This window comes from Lepus europaeus, chromosome 6 (genome assembly GCF_033115175.1).
Source record: "Lepus europaeus isolate LE1 chromosome 6, mLepTim1.pri, whole genome shotgun sequence".
Classification (NCBI taxonomy): Eukaryota; Metazoa; Chordata; class Mammalia; order Lagomorpha; family Leporidae; genus Lepus; species Lepus europaeus.
This window is the reverse complement of record NC_084832.1, coordinates 110612024-110633184: the sequence shown is the minus strand read 5'-3', so window position 1 is coordinate 110633184 and position 21161 is coordinate 110612024. Positions and strand designations below refer to the sequence as shown.

At 38.1% G+C, this 21161-nt stretch overlaps 1 protein-coding gene across 2 annotated transcripts in view; it reads right to left on the bottom strand.

Moving 5' to 3' along the window:
• Positions 1–21161, bottom strand: part of PIK3C2G (phosphatidylinositol-4-phosphate 3-kinase catalytic subunit type 2 gamma) — a 445304-nt gene that overhangs the window by 347125 nt on the left and 77018 nt on the right. Inside the window, exons 6-8 of one of the 2 annotated variants that reach the window (XM_062194891.1) lie at positions 16999–17101; positions 8445–8515; positions 5221–5284 (exon numbers count right to left, since the gene is read on the bottom strand). In XM_062194891.1, coding sequence (XP_062050875.1) covers positions 5221–5284; positions 8445–8515; positions 16999–17101 — 238 coding nt within the window. The remainder of the gene's footprint in view (positions 1–5220; positions 5285–8444; positions 8516–16998; positions 17102–21161) is intronic. The other variant, XM_062194892.1, reaches the window with a different exon arrangement.

The following is a 21161-nucleotide window of genomic DNA, read 5'->3' as shown; positions in this document are numbered from 1 at the left end:
AAATCCAAATTTAGGATAACTAAATCTCTGGTTGGATAAAGTCTAAGTGCAAAGAGGCATTTGAATAATTCTGAAGCAATAAGCTATTTTATGTCTTGATTTTATGAGTGGCTACATAGGTATGTATTTTTAAAACTAATTAAATTGTACTCATGATTTTTTTCCATAAGTTAAACTTTGATAAAGTTGACCTAATAGGCCAAACATCATATTCAAAGTGAAAAGATAACGCATCACATCAACTGGCAGAAAATACAATATTTTACAATAGAATATTACAATATTTACAAATAACCAAAAGAAAAAATATATTCAAAAGTTTTTATTAATCTATTTGAAATAGTTTAAAAAATGTGGGAAAATGGACACATGCCAATTAACTGCCGGTTAATTTTAAAAAAATAAAGAATTGATTAATAATCACTTATTAATAATCCACATACTGGCGTGAGCATTTGTCTCAGTGGTTAAGATGTCAGTTGGGTTGAGATGTCTGCATTTCTTTTCCAAATGCCTGGTCTTGATCCTGGTTCTGCTTCTGATCTGGCTTCCTGTTAACATGGATCCTGGGAGGCATCAAGTGGTAGGTAAGATAGTTGGGTTCTTGCCACCCAGATGGGAGACTCAGATTGAATTCTGATCTTCTGGCGTCAGCTTGGCCAACCTAGCTATTGTGGGCATTTGTGGGCATTTGGAGAATGAGCCAGTGGACAGGAGATCTTTCTGTGTAAATTGATCTCTCTCTCTCTCTCTCTCTCTCTCTCTCTCTCTCTCTCTCTCTCTCTCTCTCTCCTGGATGAGGCTAAAGCCAGAAGCCCAGAATTGAATCCAGGTCCCCCATGTGTACGCTAGGTACACCATGACTTGAGCCATCATCTGCTGCCTCCCAGGGTATGCATCAGCAGGAAGCTGGATGGGGAGTGTAGGAATCAGAATTTCAAACAAGCACTTTGATACAGGATGTGGATTTCCCCAGCAGCACCTCAGCTGCTGCACCAAGAGCCTACCTCTAACACAGGTTTCGATTTGCATTTTGTAGTATTTTATTGTGACCTGACATCATCTCCTTTATTTCTTTGAGTCTCCTTTTGTGACCTTTCAACGGACCTGTGCTTCCTATTCCTTTTTCCCATTTTATTCTTATGACTTTTTTGCTCCTTTCTTACCTTATCTTACACTCTGATATAAACGTAAATCAATTTTGTGGATTGTTTTCTCTTCTGGATCTTATATGGTCCTCTATTTCAGTGAAAGTGACAAAAATAGTAGCCACATGGCAATAAAATAACACCTGTACTTATTGTTCCTTGAATGGTTTTATCTTTGAATCACTACCATATCAAGCACTTTGAATGCATTGTTGCCTTAATTATTAAAAACACCATTGCATCACATTTCATTATCTTCTAGGAAGTTTTAATAAAACATTTCCACATTGGTCAAAAGTTGATAAGGACACCTGTCTGACATTAGAATTTCTGCTCCTAAATTCTGCCGAACACTGTTATTTTTTTTTTCAGTTGTGTTTGAAATTGAAACTTCTGAAAACCTAAGAATATAGTTGCTTCTTACTAAGAGAGCTTCATTTCTAAAAAGCTAACTACACATTATGAAGTCTCTAAGTTCCCCTTCATTTCTTCTTATGTATAATAGTTTCTGCCTTTCTGTAGATGAACAGAGTTCAGTGTGGTTCTTAGAGAGGGACAAGGGTGAGACAACTGTTATTCTGCCTTCCTCACTGAGTTACTTAAACCTAAACATCCGAGATGTCATGTTTTTCTGCCTGACTCCATGTCACAGCCTCTGGGTCATGGGGTAGATGGCAGAATTTGCAGGATCTTAGTTCTTGTCAAGTCCAGCAGGTGCTCCTTGAGGCCAACCCACACTTTAAAGCATGAATTGATCTTCCTGAATCCTGCTCCATCTCATTCACAATTCGTTCAACAGTTACTAGACGCCTGTGTTAGGTTTGTCATCAGTGCTAGGAATTGCTGACTTTCTGTGGACATTCTAATTAACACTTTAATCAGAATTTTGGACGTGATGTGTTAGAATCTACTAGGTAGAAGCAATTTTAAATCGGCAGTTGGTTCTTTCTGCTTGCTGAGATGTGGCTTTGCACTGCGTGGCTCTGTTTGTACACGACTCAGTGGACACTGGTTATGTGACCATTCTGACTCTCCAGTTAGATTGTCGACAACTGCTGAGTGCAGTTTTCACTTCTATGTGTCTTGATTCCAGTGAGCAAGTAATTCAGTAATTTGCATGAAGTAAGCATTCATTGAGAATTTTGGAGAAAATTCTTCCTCTTTTACTACTCTTACTTTTTCTGAAATTCTAAAAATAAAATAAATATAGAATACAAGATGAATGCAGAAAACATCCTGTACAGGTAAGGATATGAGTGAAATAGAAGAAAGAAGAAAAACTATCCAATGGAAAAAGCTCTATGTAAATTACCTAGAAACTTTGCTGCTTAACAAGATGGTCAGAATATCCAATGTGAAATGAGACAAGTTTAAAATATATTGAAATAATCATTCTGAAAAATGAAATATTTGGTAATATAAATAATAAACATTATCCAACAATATTCAAGTCATATTTATTCAGATGGCATGCTTATTATTTTCTCAAATCATGTATAACAATCTAAGTCTGGTAGATATGCTAAGATATTATTCTGTTTTGGACAATAACATATGAGTATGCTTATCAAATAAATAGTCCAAAATTATGATTTGATAATATCACAGTCTATCTCTGTGATATTAGATAATTATTATTATCAGATATTATTTTAGTGGAAATATTATTTAGTGGAAAATTATTTAGTGGAAAAATCTCAATGAAAATGCTCATTGTTCTACATTTAGTTCCTCTGCAGACATTGTGACTGATTCATAGAATAGTTGTGGGTGATGACCACTGTTTGCCAGTGCTACAGACTTGGGGCTGGTGCTGTGGCACAGCGCATTAAAGCCTCGGCCTGCAGTGCCAGCATCCCATATGGCACCAGTTTGAGACTCTGCTATTCTGCTTCCGATCCAGCTCCCTGCTAATGGGCCTGGGAGGGCCTTGGAGGAAGCAGAAGATGGCCCAAGTCCTTGGGCCCCTGCACTCATGTGGGAGACCCAGATAAAGCTCCTGGCTCCTAGCCTAGAACTGGTTCAGTGCTGGTCATTGTGGCCATTTAGGGAGTGAACCAGCAGATGGAAAATATCTCTTTCTCTCTGTCTCTATCTCTCTCTGTAACTGTCTTTCAAATAAATAAAATTAATCTTCAAAAAAAGATGGTGTTCCTATGGTATATTCACACTTTTTAAGTCATACTAGAAAAATTTACAATGGTCAAGTGTTTCTTTTAAAGTGGATATATTGAGGTTTCCTACATGAGCAATATGATCAGATTTCTAAATTTAGAAATTAAGAATTGTTACAAATTCACAAAAAGTATATTGGGGAAAGGTGCCTATAACACACAAATAGTGCTGAAACATTGAAATAATTAAAATTCACTCACAAATATGTTATCATTATCTCAAATGTATCTTTAGCCACAGTCAAGAGATAAAAATGATTTAGACTGAAATTTTAATGTGCCCCAAGAATCAAGTTCTACACTAAGAAGAACAGTTTTCATGGGGCTGGCACTGTGGCATAGTGGGTAAAGCCGCTGCCTGCAGTGCTGGCATCCCATATGGGTGCCTGTTCGAGTCTCGGCTGCTCCACTTCTGACCCAGCTCTCTGCTATGCCCTGGGAAAGCAGATGAAGATGGCCCAAGTCCTTGGGTCCCTGCACCCGCATGGGAGACCCAAAAGAAGCTCCTGGCTCCTTGTAGCCATCTGAGGAATGAACCAGTGGATGGAAGACTGTTTCTCTCTGCCTCTGCCTCTCTCTAACTCTGCTTTTCAAATAAATAAGTAAATCTTTAAAAAAAAAGGCAATTTTCAAAAGTTTGAAGACCTGAGTCAGAGAGGTAGTCATTATGACACTTTTATGAGACTTAAAACAATATAATTGTGGATTTTTTTTACATCTGAAGCTTCCAGACTCAGGCCATACCCAAGGAAGAAAACCAAAATAAAAATGAGAAGATTGCACCTTGGGAAATAATATAAAGCCCGTATTTGTCAACGCCATGTCTACTTGTTTGTTTGGAATTCACATACACATCTGGTATCAACATCAAGAAATATAACTTAATATTTTCAGATCTCTTTAATGCTCATTAATATTAGGAACAGCCAGCTGAGAGTGAATTATTTAGTGCAGAAAGATGCTTCGCTTCTCTAATTCACACAATTTCCTGTAATAATGTGATGTTTCATCTGTGGGAGATCAACTCTTCTCCGGAGTAAGAAACGCAGGAAGTGCTCTGCCTAATGGACATCATTATTCGGATGCCCAACAGGTAACCCAATCCCACTCACTTTTAACAGAATCCATCAAGCAAACTTCTCCTCTTTTCACTTATTTTAGTGAATTGGTGTCTCCAGGAAATCAGTCAGCAGTCGGGAATCTGGCGTTATTCTAGGCACCTCTTTCCTGTATTAGCCACAGTCATCCACCAAATCATGTAAATTGCACATTTGCACCTGCTTTGATTATGTCACCTCATCTCCATCCCTAAACTAGAAGATTATTAGTCCACGCCCTCATCATCTCTTTGGGCTAATGGAATGCTCCTCTCATCATCATCAGTCATGTACAACCTTGAGTAATGGCCCCATGTCATCAGCTGATAATTAGAAAATCATTAAATTGGCCATAAAATGTCCATAAAATCCTATAATAACTTGGCCTGTCTGCCCCTTTTGTCTGCTCTCTTTCCAGGCTCTCATCTTGAACTCTGATTGTAGCCATTCTAAATTTCACATAATTTCTTAATCACACGAGGCTGTTTCCTGGCTCTCTGGTTCCGTTCATGTTGTTCTTTGCTGAAAGTTATCTGTACTCCCCACCTTTCTTCACACTGTTTCTTCTCTGACTGTAAAGCATAAGCTTGTTTTTCAATATTCAGTTCAAATGGGTAAAATCAGTCACTCAATCTTATATGTCCTGTGTACACAGAGGTCTGTGGCATTTACTGCAAATATCTTCTTACTTGTCAATACTTTTCTATGACATGTATCTTCAAAAACTTCAGAAATTCTGGGAAAATAGTAGTTGCTTTAAACATGCTTATTGAATTAAAGGAGGAAATAACGAGTTAATACCTGGGTTTTCAACAAGCATTTCAGGTGGAAGTCATATTTTTTTATTACTGTTGAAAGGCACTGTCTGGAAGAAAAAAATAAAAACTGTGTTAAGATTGCATAGAAGAACTTATGTTTAGCACAAAAATCTCTATTTTGCCTATGATTCTATAGCAAGAATACTATAAAAAGAATTACTGTTGATATAATTTTAAATATATTTCAGTTGGGAGCATTATCAAGTTTCTAGAACTTGATAGGCATTAAAAATATTTAGAAATTTAATAATTCCAAAGAAATCATGACAGATTAACAAAGCCTTTCAAAGTCTTGATTATTATATAAAACTACTCTCAATTCACACTATAAGTTGTAAAGGGAGTCATAAGCAGATAATGGCAAACCCTGACATCAAGAAAAGTTAAATATGCAAAATCTCATAGAGAATTTCAGTCAGAGTTAATGGCATATATTTTAATTGATAGAGTTGCCTCTGACACTAAGACTCTGCATTTTTCTTCCCTAAGTATTTCTTATTTTCAGAATCTTTATTTATGCTTAGCTAGAATACATGTGATTTGGGCTTCACTGTTCAAAATTATTTTCCCAAACACAATTACATCATCTTCTTATTTGTTTGACATTTCTTGAATTAAATTGCCTAATCAGTTTCCCAGCCCAAAACATTTACATTGCATCAATCTATTTCTAGTAACTGCCTTCTCACTCTGTGACATGATCACTCTTATAGGAGCCCATCTGCCAGTTCAAAGACAAAAGTCAATGGAGGGCCAGCGCCGTGGCTCGCTTGGTTAATCCTCTGCCTGTGGCACCGGCATCCCATATGGGCACTGGGTTCTAGTCCTGGTTGCTCCTCTTCCAGTCCAGTTCTCTGCTACAGCCCGGAAAGGCAGTGGAGGGTGGGCCAATTTCTTGGGCTCCTACACCTGCATGGGAGACCAGGAGGAAGCACCTGGCTCCTGGCTTCGGATCGGTGAAGCGCCGGCCGTAGTGGCCATTTGGGGGGTGAACCAACGGAAGGAAGACTTTTCTCTCTGTCTCTCTCTCACTGTCTGTAACTATACCTGTCAAATAAATTTTTAAAAAAAGTCAATGGAGGGGTAGGAAGACTTATACTGCGTAGCATCTCAGAAAGATAAGAGGTGGGGTTCAGACCACAACGGATGTGGAAGCAGAACTCAGTGAGAGTTGGTAACTTGGCTTCAGTCATGGCTGTGGCTTTGAATATCTGTGTGGGAACTGGTATTTGGCACAGTGATTAAGCCACCTACATCCCCTATAAGAGAGCTGGGTTGGAGTCCCAGTTCTGCTCCTGACTCCAGCTTCCTGCGAATGTGCATGTTGGGAGGCAGCTGGTGATGGTTCAAGTAGTTGGGTCCCTGCCAGCCATGTGAGAGACCCCAACTGATATCTGGATCCTAGCTTCATCTTGACTCAGAGGTAGCTATCAAAGGCGTTTGGGTAGTGAAACTGCAGGTGGGAGAATTTTGTTTCTCTGCTTTTCAAATTAACAAAGTAATAAAATTAATTTAAGACATATAAGTACATATTTGGGTGAAGGCCAACAAAATTCTTGAGCTTCCTGCTGTTTTGTTGTTGTTGTTGTTGTTTTTTAACTTATAGAGAAACAGTGTTGGGAGATTTCTTACACATACACACATGCACACACAAACACATCCATTGGTGTCCACTGCACTGGGGCTTGACGGGAGGGCCGGGGGGAAGGGGTGAATGAACCAACGTCAGAGCAAGGCTTCTTCTTACAGTTTTTCTCTGCTGCTCTTTGCTTTTGCTTTGCCCTGATTTATCCCTGAAGACACTTGTCCCTGCCCAGTGGCCAAGGTCATCAGACTTCTGCAAAGCTTTAGGCAATGGCAGGGGTAACACAAGAGGACAATGAGAACTTCCAGCTCTAAGCGTCTTCTTACAGCCTCTGTTCTTGACTCTCCAGACCCCAGTTAGCAGGCACTTTCAAGGTCATACCACCCCTCTAACAAATCAGTTCAGATAGTCCTTTGTCTTCCATGTATATTTTACCTTTTAAAATTTTATCATATTTGATCTCTCTCTCTGCAACTCTTATTTCCTTAGACTTATTATGGAAGAAGGAAATTACAGGCTCTAATAATATACTATGTTGACAGGAATCTGCATCTGATCATTGTAGTTAGCTATTAAATGCACATTTGGATTAGATTATGTCTAAAGTCCTTTCTAGTCCTGGCCACTTTATGATTTTATGGTGTGAGGCTATTTTTTTGATAGTAGGGGATAGATAGGTAGAGGAGAGGAGAGGAATACATGGCAAAAGATACTAGTTTATTGAGAAAATGTGGTCTTTGCATAATCCAGACAGACTTGATTTTAGCCCTTCCACTAATTACCTGCATGTCCTTGAACAAATTATTTAACCACACAGAACTTCAATTTCACTGATTCTGAAGTAGAGCAACATGTATTGTCCCAGAATTTTAGGGAGAATTAAAAGAGATAATGTATGCAAAGTGTATAATAACTATGCAAAGTGATAAGTATTATAAATAGACATTAAAATAATTTTAGTTCATTTTTATCAGGTTTTCCTTTACAAATTTATGACATATGTCTCCCACACAATATTCTTTGCTGGTTCACCTCAGAACATTTTAATATGAAATATACCCGAACTATAGCATGGATGTCTTTTCTCAGTTTAGTTTCCTGATGGGTCTATTCTTCCAAATAATGTGTGCATGCATTTAGATATAATAATTAATTAGGAGATCTTCATTTACTGTCACTTGGATTTTCTAATTTGAATTCACACTCCCCTGTTGATGATATACCAATTATTTTCAGGAAGCTCCAGAGAAATTAAAAGCAGGAGATAGTAACTTTCAAAGTCTGGAAATGCAGTTTTACAAAGAGCTTAGTGACACATGCAGAACCAAATTCACAAAATGGATGAGAAAAGGAATTGTTGAAAATGTAATAAGCATCAGCAGACATATTTTCAAATGAATGTTAGATTGTTCTGAAAGGTGTTAGCATCTCTTCAAATATATCTGAATAACTGTGAAGAACAGATAATTACTAACAGAATTTGCCAAAGAATGTAATCTGTTAAAGGTACAATAGCTTTCATTGTACTAACGAAAGGACAGTTTTTATAATCAACTAAAAAATATTGTGATTTGAGGATCAGTCAGAAGTTGTCTTGGAATAGAAGTAAAAAAATGTCTTACCTGGATATTTTCCAAGTATGCATAAATTCTAGAAGCTGGTTCAGATAAAACTGACTGTGGTCATCTTCCTGCTGTAGACAATAGAATAAATTAATATTTACAGAGTGACTAGGAATGAGTATCAGATAAAAAGAGGTCTGTAACTTCCTGCTGTCATTCTCCCCACCTCTTTTGGTAATCCTCATTCATCATTTTTATTCTTTGTCTTAAGAGCTCACCAGATTCTCGTTAACCTTGTTTTCAACAATGAGACAGAAAGCTGGGCTTTTGTTGGGGGTAAGCCTAAAGGACAGTTAAAACATCCTGGCATCACCAAAGTCAATGTCATCTTTTCCTAGTAAATAAGAAGGCAGCTTTGCAGACACCAGATCTCCTTACACACATGCGCCTTTTGGACTTTTGACATTTAGGCTGGACACCCCATAGCAGTACACGACTGAGCATTCTGCCGTATGGGTGTGCAGATATATAAAGAACAGCTCTGTATTTCACTTCACCGTAGTTTTGCTGCCAAAATGTCAGTGTAAAAAGCTTTCTATTTCACAAGCACTAAATTATGCTCCTGAATGACAAGAACCAGCAGGGTAAGTTCCAGGAGTTACTAGTTGGTGTTGTGTTTTCTCCCAGTGTAAGATGTCTTAAAATATAAGTCCTATGGCCTATATGCAGGCACGCGCACACACACACATGCACACACACACATGCACACAGACACACACACAGACACTCCCTAAAAGATGCGAATAGCCTTTCTGAAACAGACATTTATGAAAACCTGGTGTAGAGAGAATGAAAAACAAATCTATCACAGTTGCTCTGTTTCACCACAAGGTGGCAGTAGGTTTGAGAGGTGAATGGGTTCCCCAGTGCCTGGGGTGTATGTTATCTTGTGTGTCAATACACACACAATCTATTTTTCAAACTGCCCATTGCAGTTGCTGAGAGAAAACATCAGAAGAAAACCAAACCTTTATATGCCTTAAGGTCAAAGGTAAATTAATTTTTATATTGGTTTGTTTGGTGAAGAGGAAGAAAGAAACTAAGTTACACGGAAAGAACCAGGTCATGACTACAAAACAGTGCTTTGAGTCACGTTGTTAGAAAGAAAACTTGGTAGAAACATGAGGATGTGATTTCTCTCTGGGAACTTACAGATGGAGTCAGTGGGACTGCTGAAATGGAAAATATGTGGAGGCAGACCAGTTTCTTTTTGAGTCAGAGAAAGCAAGACTTAAGGCATGGGAAGGATGGTAAATGGGAAGAGAAAACAGAAAGTGAAAAACAGGTCAAGAGAAGACGTAAGATTTTAACATAATGCTTGACACTTGCCTTCTTTAAAATTTAAACCAAATCAAGCACATAAATAATATAATTACTTGTATCCTTTTGTAAAGCAAAATCATGCTTAATGGTAAAATTACGTTATTTGGTTTGCAGAGATATTTGGGATAAAACTGGTCTTTGTTATGTTTCCATAACTAGACCTTTTTTTCTGAAAAGAGGTTTATTTATTTACTTGAAAGGCAGAGAGAGAGAGAGAGAGAGAGAGAGAGAGAGAGAGGGAGGGAGGTATCTTTTATCCACTGGTTACTTCCCAAATATCTGCAGCAGCCAGAGCTAGGCCAAGCAGAAGTCAAAAACCTAGAACTTCATCCATCTGGTCTCCCACATGGGTGTCAGAGACTCAAACGGTTGGCCTCTCAACTGCTTCCCTTCTGTGTACATGAGCAGGTAGCTGAATTGGAAGCAGAGCAGCGGTAACTTGAACCAGTACTTAGATATGGGATCTGTGCATCCCAAGTGGCAACTTACCCCACTGTACCACAATGTTGGCTCTTGAAAAGTTGTTTCAAGGGGCAGGGGTTATGGCACAGTGGGTTAAGCCACTGCCTGGCATACCTGCATCCTATCAGGCTGACTGGTTCCAGTCCCAAGTACTCTGTGTTTCTGATCTGCCTTAGCACCGGGAGGGTAGCAGTGATGGCTCAAGTAATGAGATCCTGCCAAGCACAGGGGAGACCTGGACGGAGTTCTAGGCTCCTGGCTTCAGTTTAGCTCAGCCCTCTCTATTGCTGGATTTGGATAGTAAATCAGCAAATGGATGATTCTCTCTGTATTTCTCCATCTCTCTCTCTCGCTTTCACTCAGTCTATCCCTCTTTCTCTGTCTTTCTGCCTTTCAAATAAACAAATAAATAAATCCTGAGGAAAAAATATCTACAAAGATTATGGACATCTCAACAATTGTCCATGGAATATACCATGCAATTTACTGTATTCCAAAGTTGATGGTCATACCTTGGTTTTAAGGAGAAAGCTAAAAGCACCCTTTTTCCCATACAATAATCTATTGCTATAAATGTTCTATGAATATTATACTGAGCCAGAAGAAAATCTTGCTTTATATCACAATTTTGGCAATATTTTTATCATACTTGAGAGAGCTTGAAAACAGAACAAAGTTTAAAAAAAAAAAAAGAGATTCAGTCATTTGTATCACATTTAATCAAGTTGTGACTTCTAAAATCTCGAAATCTAGAGTGATTTCTAAAGACTGTCAATTTGGTTCATGAATAATCCCTTGGAGCAAGAATTAAATTATAACATTTTAGCACAATATAATCAAATTTAAACTAGAAATGTCATAAAAATGAATTAAACTTTGAAATGCCTTCCGTAATCAGAAAACTCTAAAGTATCTACTGAAAGGCAGTAGTATCAATAAATTAAATAAGATAATAACCATTACATTCATATTATTATGCAAAAAAGATAACCACCAGTGATTTTTTTATTTTTTATTTACTATTATTTTATTTACTATTTTTATTTACAATTATTTTTCATTTTTTATTTATTAGAAATATAATATTTTGAAGAATTGTTCATAAATATTTGGTTCACAGGAGAGATTCTGAAAAATCAGAGAATTTGTACATCCCTTTAAAAATGAAATCAAGAGATAAAATTCACTATCTTCTTATAATACATATGCATATTTATACTTTTATAAATAAATCAAGAGTAAAATATTTAAAATACAGGTAGTGAAGAAAGAAGAATTACAGGTTGACAAAGATCTCAGTTAAGGTGATCAATACACCACATTTATCTTAGAAAGAAAATTGTATAAAACTTATTTAAATTTATAAAACTTATTTTTATTTTTTATCACATATGGGATTGGCAATTGATAGCTTAATTTGCCCTGATCTTATGGGTATTAAAAGTTTGCAACAGAAGTTGTTATATATGAAATTATTGATATATCAACAAACAAAATCCTGGTATGCCCTTATAAACATTATTTGGATACAACATATCAGCTTCTATATCTCTCAATATTATCAATATCATGAGCAAATTGTTAAGCGTTTAAATGTCATAATACTGGCCAGCGCCATGGCTCAATAGGCTAATCCTCCACCTGCGGCATTGGCACACCGGGTTCTAGTCCTGGTTGGGACCGGATTCTGTCCCGGTGGCTCCTCTTCTGGTCCAGCTCTCTGCTGTGGCCCGGGAGGGCAGTGGAGGGTAGCCCAAGTGCTTGGGCCCCTGCACCCACATGGGAGACCAGGAGAAGCACCTGGCTCCTGGCTTCAGATCAGCGCGGTGCGCCGGCCACAGCGGCCATTGGGGGGTGAACCAACGGACAAGGAAGACTTTCTCTCTGCCTCTCTCTCTCTCACTATCCACTCTGCCTGCCAAAATAAATAAATAAATAAATAAATGTCATAATACTTAGTGAAATAAGCCAGTCCCAAAAATACAAATGTATGTTTTCTCTTACATGTGGTAGCTAATATAAAATATAAAAATGAATAGAAATAGCAAAAGAGTGCTTAAATGCAAATTAATGTTAACAAACTTATAGAGTCTTTAACAGTAAAATACTGAAATAGATTGGACCATCCTGAAAGAGTTGACACCATAGCTTTATTTTTTATTTATTTTTGACAGGCAGAGTGGACAGTGAGAGAGAGAGAAAGAGAGAAAGGTCTTCCTTTGCCATTGGTTCACCCTCTAATGGCGGCTGCTGCCCGCGCTGCATCGCGTTGATCCGAAGGCAGGAGCCAGGTGCTTCTCCTGGTCTCCCATGGGGTGCAGGGCCCAAGGACCTGGGCCATCCTCCTCCGCACTCCCGGACCACAGCAGAGAGCTGGCCTGGAAGAGGGGCAACCGGGACAGAATCCGGCGCCCCGACCGGGACTAGAACCCGGTGTGCCGGCGCCACAAGGTGGAGGATTAGCCTATTGAGCTGCAGTGCCGGCTGACACCATAGCTTTATAACATCAGTAATTATATTTGACTAGGCGCAGAGACTGACTTAAGCTCTTCATTTGTGTTTCTCAATTACATTCTCATTAAAGCCGTATCAGGTAGGTTCTAACTATTTTCACATATTTTTTTGGAAGAAGAAATTAAGGTGCAGAGATTTAATAGTTTGCCTGAGTGAATATTTGAATTGAGCAATTGGAAATCTGGATCTCTGTTTTACACAAGATTCCAAATTAGTGAATTTAATACTCCTCATTTCTCACGATCAGAGCAGGGCCTACATGTGGCTACTTGAAAAAGGTCATGGAAAAATAACATTAAAAGTATGAGTTTCGTTTGGTACAAATATTTTTAAATCTAAGTATAGGTTTTTATAATTCATATTTTAATCTATTACTAAAATATTTTTACATCAAAATAAACTTATATTTTTAAAATCTGTTTTTCTAAGTCTTGTTACAGTACCTCATTAACCTGTGGATTTGGATATAAAAACAAGCACCACCATGAGCTCCTCATATTCACCTGTATCAGGTTCCCCAAACTCCGAGCCTCAGAGCATCACTATCCTTTCTGTGAAAGCATATCTCTATTGGGATTGGCTAATATTTTATACCTCTCTATTAGGATGTGATATCTACAGTCTAGATCATGTGCTGAAGAGTCTTGTTCATCTCTGTTTCACCAATATCTAGAATTGTAGGTGCTCAGTTATTATTTGCTTGATGAACAAATTATCAATCTGTGAATGTGTTTTCTAAGATATATTTCTGAATTTGATTGAGCTTACTAAGATTTCCTTTATTATACAGTATCTTTGAAGGCAAGAACTCTATATGGCATGCAAAAAAGGTTATATAAATATTTGTTAAATTAATTTTTTTAGATTTTATTTATATAAAGTACTTATTGCACTTCCTGGAAGTAAAGCCTTAAAGATTTTAATGAAGTATGAGGTCTTTGCCTTTGGAATATGATGCTAAAGCATCTTGAAGGAGTCTGGATTTGGTGAGATGGAAATACGAATGCCTTTCTCGTGTTCCGTGTTGTTGTTGCCATGGCTCCCTCATTAGAAGTGACATGAAGCCCCTGAGCACTAAGCCCACTGAGGGCTGAGATCTTGTTGTTTTTTGTTTGTTTGTTTGTTTTTGATAGGCAGAGTTAGACAGTGAGAGAGAGAGACAGAGAGAAAGGTCTTCCTTCACCCCCCAAAATGGCTGCTACGGTCGGTGTGCTGCGCCGATCCGAAGCCAGAAGCCAGGTGCTTCCTCCTGGTCTCCCATGCGGGTGCAGGGCCCAAGCACTTGGGCCATCCTCCACTGCCTTCCCAGACCATAGCAGAGAGCTGGACTGGAAGAGGGGCAACCGGGACAGAATCTGGCGCCCCAACCGGGACTAGAACCTGGGGTGCCGGCGCCACAGGTGGAGGATTAGCCAAGTGAGCCGCGGCGCTGGCTGATCTTGTTGGTTTTGTTCACTTCTCCAATTACTCATTAGTGTAGGTGCTGGTATACAGCAGTTACACAGTGACTCCTACTGAATAAACTGGAATGTACAGAAATACCTTGGCCATTAGGTATATTATCATTTTTCTTTAAAAGTTCATTTATTTTCATCTACTGGAATGGGAGAGAGAGAGAGAGACAGGAATCTTCCATCCTCTGGTTTACTCTCCAAATGCCTGCAACAGCCAGGACCATGCTAGGCTAAACGCAGGAGCCTGGAACTCCACCTGTGTCTCCCTCGTGGGTGGCAGAGGCCTGAGTACTCGAGCCATCATCTGCTGCCTCCCAGGATGCATTAGCAGGAAGCTGATAGGAATCAGCTTAGCTAGGACTCAAATCAGCACTTAGATATGGGATGCTGGTGGCCCAATCACTGGCTTATACTCACCTCTATAGTAACAACTTTTCAACAACAGTATTAATATTAAAAATAGTTCTAGATTAGAAATAGCATTTATACTCTGTTGAAATTAATCAAGAGTTGTAGATTTATTGTAGGAAGTAAAGGTTCATGAGTTAAGTTATCAAAAAGCACAAAAAAGAAACAGATAACTTATCCTCTATGATCCAAATGACATACTGAAAAGCAGACATTTCTGGTGAGAAGTACACAATGCAGCCCCAGAAATGGACAAGGATACCAATGTACTTGAAAGACGTACTTGAGATAAAGGCAAAGTTCATATCTAAAATATTTGAGTAGCCTGTCAACTCTAGGTATGATTCCCTTATAAGTTGGGAACAGTAATGAATGGCTTCTGAAGACTCAATGACTAGGATCAACTCTGGCTCCATTTCTCATCAGTTCCATGATTATAATCTTGGAAAAGTCATACACCTCCTTGTTCCTGTGTTCCACTATTTTTAAAAGTATTGCTTCATATAATTGTTAGGAAGGTTGGATATGGTAGAAGTGATAAAAAACTAGACATAAAATATATGTTTAATACAAATTACAGTAATGGAGTTAAACGGATTTTAAAGTAAATTTTAATTTATATGGAGTGCAATATTAACCATTCATGAATTAATACAAACAAGTTTTTTTTAGAAACATGCACACTAGGATCATATATTTTCTCTGTTTCCCCCGTGTTGCTATGAAATACAGTGATCTCAGCTGGTTCTTTAAGACTGGGGCAATGTGAAAGACCTCAACACTTATTAATATTGAAGGTTTAGTAACACAATATTTCTTTGTGGGGATTTCAATGCATAGCCCTGAGATTCTCAATAGCAAGTGAGTTAACAATCAGATCCAAAAGATATTTCCAAACAACTATCTTTTGGCCTCATTATGTTATAATCCACATAGACATATTACAGATATGCTATCTGATATTTTTATGATGAAACACCTCATAGTAGAAGAAGTAGGAATCACATGCTTGAAACTGTTATCTCAAGGAGATGACAAGGTATTTTTTTTTTTTTTGCTGAAAGCAGGTTAATTGGAAGATTTTACAAATAAAAACTGTCCAAATATCAGAGATCACTACATACTGTGCAATTTGGATGGGAAATAACTCAAGACAGCACACAGGGAATAAAATTCCATCTAACAGTGTGAAACTTAACCATTAAAGCACAGTGATCTATTCTAGGTGGTTTTATTATATATATTGTGAATGTTAATATGTTCTGATTACAGCTGTGTTGACACCAACATAAACAGTCTTCAAATAGAACAAGGATTGTATTATTTTTCTGCCTTTGATGATTTCCCCTTCACATTTTTATTCCAATTATTTCTAAGTGGACACCTGTAAAGTGTAAACATGATGCCCTTAAGACATTGTTAAAAGCAAATTTTCAAAGAGGTTTGTTACTGAGTTGTATTAGTTGTATTTGTTGCCTTAGCTACTATAACAAAATATCACAGATTTGCTGGCTGAAAGAATAGAAGCTTCTTCCTTAAGATTTCAGACACTGGAATGTTCAAACCAGGCTGAAGGTCCTTTTTCTGATGTACACACAGCTGCTTTCTTGTTGAATTCTATTTACATGAAGAGAAAACAGAGAAAGGAAGAGAGATGGAAAAAAGAGCAAGCTGTTTGTTTTCATCCTGCAAGGGCACAAATTTCATAAAGGCACTGTTTACATGATCTCATCTAAATTTAAGTACTCCCCAAAGACCATCACCTCCTAATAATATCATTTGGAGATTAGAGGTTTTTGTTTTTTTTTTTTTAAAGAAAAGATTTATTTATTTACTTGAAAGGCAGAGTTACAGAGAGGCAGAGGCAGAAAGAAGAGAGAGAGACAGAGACAGAGACAGAGACAGAGACAGAGAGAGGTCTTCCATCTGCTAGTTCACTCCCCAAAAGGCTACAACAGCCAGAGCTGAGCCTATCCAAAGGCAGGAGCCAGGAGCTTCCTCCAGGTCTCTCATGCAAGTGTAGGGGCCCAAGCACTTGGGCCACCTTCTACTGCTTTCCCAGGCCATAGCAGAGAGCAGGATCAAAAGTGGAGCAGCCAGGACTTCAACCGGCGCCTATATGGGATGCTGGCGGCCTTCTCCACTATGCCACAGCACCGGCCCTGGAATTAGAGATTTAATACCTGGATTTTGTGGGGACACATATATTCAATCCCTAATGGTCAGGTTGTAGTAATACATTCATGTTCTTTCTTCAGTTCAAATTGCTGACAGGTATTTAAATGAAATATTTCATCATGTTTCAAAAATATACCCAAATGAACATGTATTCATTAAGCTATCTATTTGCAATTGGCAATGGGTTATAGAAACCTATGCTAAGAAAAGCTTACCTTTCGAGATAATTTTCCTGGAATTGCCTTATTTTTCTGTAGATGAAGTTGAATAACAGATTTATCTTTCTGAAACATTTTGTGACTCCCCAAGTAGTGATCACTGGAGGAGAAAAAAATGAACACAGTCATATCCTCCCGTAATGCCCCCAAGTGTGTGTTTTCCTCTCTGACTTCATTTCCTTTTATTTTTAGAACTTAGTCCGGTAAAAAGCAAACTCTGAGTTTACTTGTAGATAGGTATTAGTGTATTTGTACATGAGGGTATTTAAAAAAATTTCACAGAAATTGGAATTAGACTACTTGCTTTGTTAAAAAATTGTTGAAACTCATAATATGCATTTTTGAAGACACAATGTGTGCATGAATGAATATAATGGGAGATATTTATCTGGATAAAACGATACACAAGATATTGTAATTATTTTCAAGTGCATAAATAAAGTAGAAAATGACTAGGCACCTTTGGAAAAGGAATTTTATGAAAAGGTTGCTTTTCATATTCAAAGTCAAATGTTCAAGCCATTCTCAAAACAAGGACACCATGTTTCTTGGAGGTCTAACAGGCCACCATTGTCTGTGGAACCCACTGAGTCAAGAAAGCAGAGAGGTGCAGTCAAAATGTCCGTCTCTGGAGACAGATATGCTACATCCATGAACTCATGCAGACAATTAGACTACAATTATCTGAAGCAATAATTTCCTCTTTAGAGTCAGGGTAGTAATGTCTACATCAAAGAATTGGCAAGTATATCAAAGGGAGAAACAAATCCTTACATATATCAGCTTTTTCTAATGCGTGATATTTTCTTTTTCTTTCTTCTTCTCTCTCTTTTTCTGTATATATTTGCCAAGCACATATTAAATGATGACTACAGTGAATTATTATCTTGAAACATTTTATTTTAGACAAAATCTGAATCTTTTGTGAAATGAAGGACTTTTGCGATATGGTCTTCTATACAACTACATTTTGGTATCTCTTGTGACTTCTAGTCATTTAAAAACATGAACTATACTTTAATGCATTTTGTTTAAAAGAGCTTGCTTGGGAGTAGCAAGAAGGCTGATCAGAACTGCTGAGTGCACTTCCCTTCTCAAAAAGGGACAAAAGCAAGGGGGAAAAACTCTCAGTGATTCCCCTGGAGAGCTTAAGGCACAGCACTGTGCACAGTGGGGATGTGGCAGACATGGGGAGCACAGAGACACAACACACAGCTCCACCCTCCTACCTCTCTAGTTCACACCAACCCTGAACCCTGAGGCGCTTGTTTGGCATGGAAAGAGTAGGCAGGAGGCTCTCAGCAGTCCACTTTGTAGTCATCAACACGATGGACACCTAAGGTATTTTCTGCTAGAGAAGGTGGCAGCCTTCAAAGACTTTGAGCCCAGTTTTGGGTGTTTCCAGGAAATCCAGACTGCTATATTACCCCTGAAAAACAGCCCAGTCCGGCTATGCCCTACTCTACCTGGCGGTGGCTGCACTGGGATATCTTGAAACATCATCAACCCAAGGGCCTTGGGAAGTGGTCGAGTTGCTACCCCAGTGGGTGCCTTCCTGGGGTGCCCAGCCTTCCAGAACAGAAAGGTTCCCCTCCATTGCAACACCTTCTACCTACAGCCGATTTGAAGCTCCTGGATAATTATGCCAATCATCACACAGCCTCAGGCAGCAACTCATCAGCCCTTCCTGAGTGGTGGCCTGTCTAAGCTTCCAGGATGCATCCAGGTGGCTTCACCTCTTTCTAGGGCTTTGAGAAGCAACTAGGAAGCTTGTCATGAGAATTTCAGATAGCTGAAGCTTCCAAGAGCAGCCGGGAGGACCCTCCCATGTACTCAGGACACCGGGAAGATGGTGGGCACCCTGTCCTGAGCTTCCCAACCTCCAGAAGCCCCAGCATTGCCTTGGGACATTGACAGGTACCCTGTTGCTGTTTCCAGTTATGCTATGCCCCATCCACTTGGGCTTGTTGGAGTTGCCTCACCCAGGGCAGCCCTTGGAAACTGACCGGTAACCTACACCTGCCATTCAGCATCCTTGCCCAGAGCTGCTATAGAACCTACTGTTACCAAGAACCACAGAAAATATCCCTGATAATATAGAGTAAAAATTCTCAAAAAAATACTAACAAATCAAATCTAATAACACATTGAAGGATTTTATATCAGAAGAAAAGGAGATTTATCCAAGGGGTACAACGAAGATTCAACAAATATAAACAAGAATTAAAAAAATTGTACTTCAATTTCCCATCATTAAGGACAAAAATCATGATCCTTTCAATGGTACAAAATAATCATTCAGTAAAATTCAATATCCTTTCATGATAAAACCCTCAACAAATCAGATATAGAAGGAATGCATTTCAACACAATAAAACTACTGTGATAAAACCACAGCCAACATCATACTGAACACAGAAAAGTGGAAAGTATTTACTCTAAGAAGAGGTAAAAGACAAGGTTGTCCATTTTCATCAACATTACTTAACATGAAGTCTTAATCAGATCAATCGATAAGAGAAAGAATGGACATCCAAATAAGAAAGGAGACAGTAGAATTATCACTGAAGATGATGTGATTTTGTGGAAAAACTTATAGACTCCATCAAAAATTCTAAAAATAAAATTAACAAAGTATAAAATGAAAATTAGAAAAGTCTGATGAAAGAAAAAGACACACACACATAAAAAATGGAAAGAAATCTATATTCGTGGATTAAAATAAATGTCATTAAAATGTCCATACTATCTTTCTGATCCTTTGTGATCCTCACTGAAATACCAATGACTGGGGCCAGTGTTGTGGCATAGCATGTAAACCTGCTGGCTGTGATGCTGGCATCCCAGATGGGCAGCAGTCCATGTCCCATCTGGTCAACCTCCCATTGCTAATGGTTTGGGAAAAGCAGTATAGATGGCCCAAGTGCTTGGGCCCCTGCACTAGTGTGGGATATCCCGATGAAGCTCCTGACTCCTGACTTGGGCCTTCCCCAGTCTTGGTCCCAGAGAGTGAACATCTGGAGAGTGAACCAGCGGATGAAAAGTGTCTCTCTCTCTCTCTCTCCCTCTCCCTCTCCCTCACTCTCTCTATAACTCTGACTTTCAAATAAATAAATACATTGTCTTTTTAAAAAATAGTAATTCTCTACAAAAATAGAAAAAAAACCTATATATAATATAGAACCAGGAAAGACCTCATACAGCCAAAGCAATCTTGAGCAGAAGGAACAAAGCTGTGGACATTGTAATACCTCAAACATACCACTAAGCTGTATGATCCAAGAAATCATGATGCTGGGATAAAAACCAATGCACAGACTGGTGGAACAGAATAGAAAACCCAGAAATAAATCCATGTACATAAAATAAACTGATTTTTTATAAGCTTCCAGAAACACACCTTGGAGAAAGGATGGTCTCAATAAATGGTGCTGGGAAAACTGGGTACTCACATGCAAAAGAATGAAACTAGACCACATATTCCCTCATCCCTCACTATGTTAAAAAAAATCAAATCAAAATGGATCAAACACCCAAATGTAAGATCTGAAACTATCAAACTACTAAAATAAAACCTAGAGGTAAAAAAGAAAACCCCAAAACTGCAAGCAACAAAGTAAAGCTAGTCAAATGGGGTAATATCAAACTAAGAACAAAGGAATAATCAACACAGTAAATAAAAAAATTCAAAAAATGAGAGAAAATACTTGCAAACCAGTCATCAGAGAAGCAATTAATATCCATAATGTATATGCATTAAGATCTAAAAAAACCTCTCAATAACAAAAAAATGAAATAATCCAATCAAAAATTGGGCAATGATCTGAATCACTGACATTTCTTAAAAGAAGATATGAAAGTATCCAATCAATATTTGAAAGAATGCTCAGCACCAATAATAATTTTAGAAAAAACAAATCAAACCATAAAATATCATCTCATTCTAGATAGAATGGCTATTATGAAAAAGACAAAAATAAAAGCTGAAAGGGATGCTGAAAATGGGAAAATCTTATACACTTCTTAGAAATGTAAATAAGTATAGACATAATGGAAAACAGTACGGAACTTCCTCTAAAAATTAAAATTAGATCTACCATATGAGCCAGTTATCCCACTACTGGGCATATATCCAAGGAAATTAAAGCAGTATATCAAAG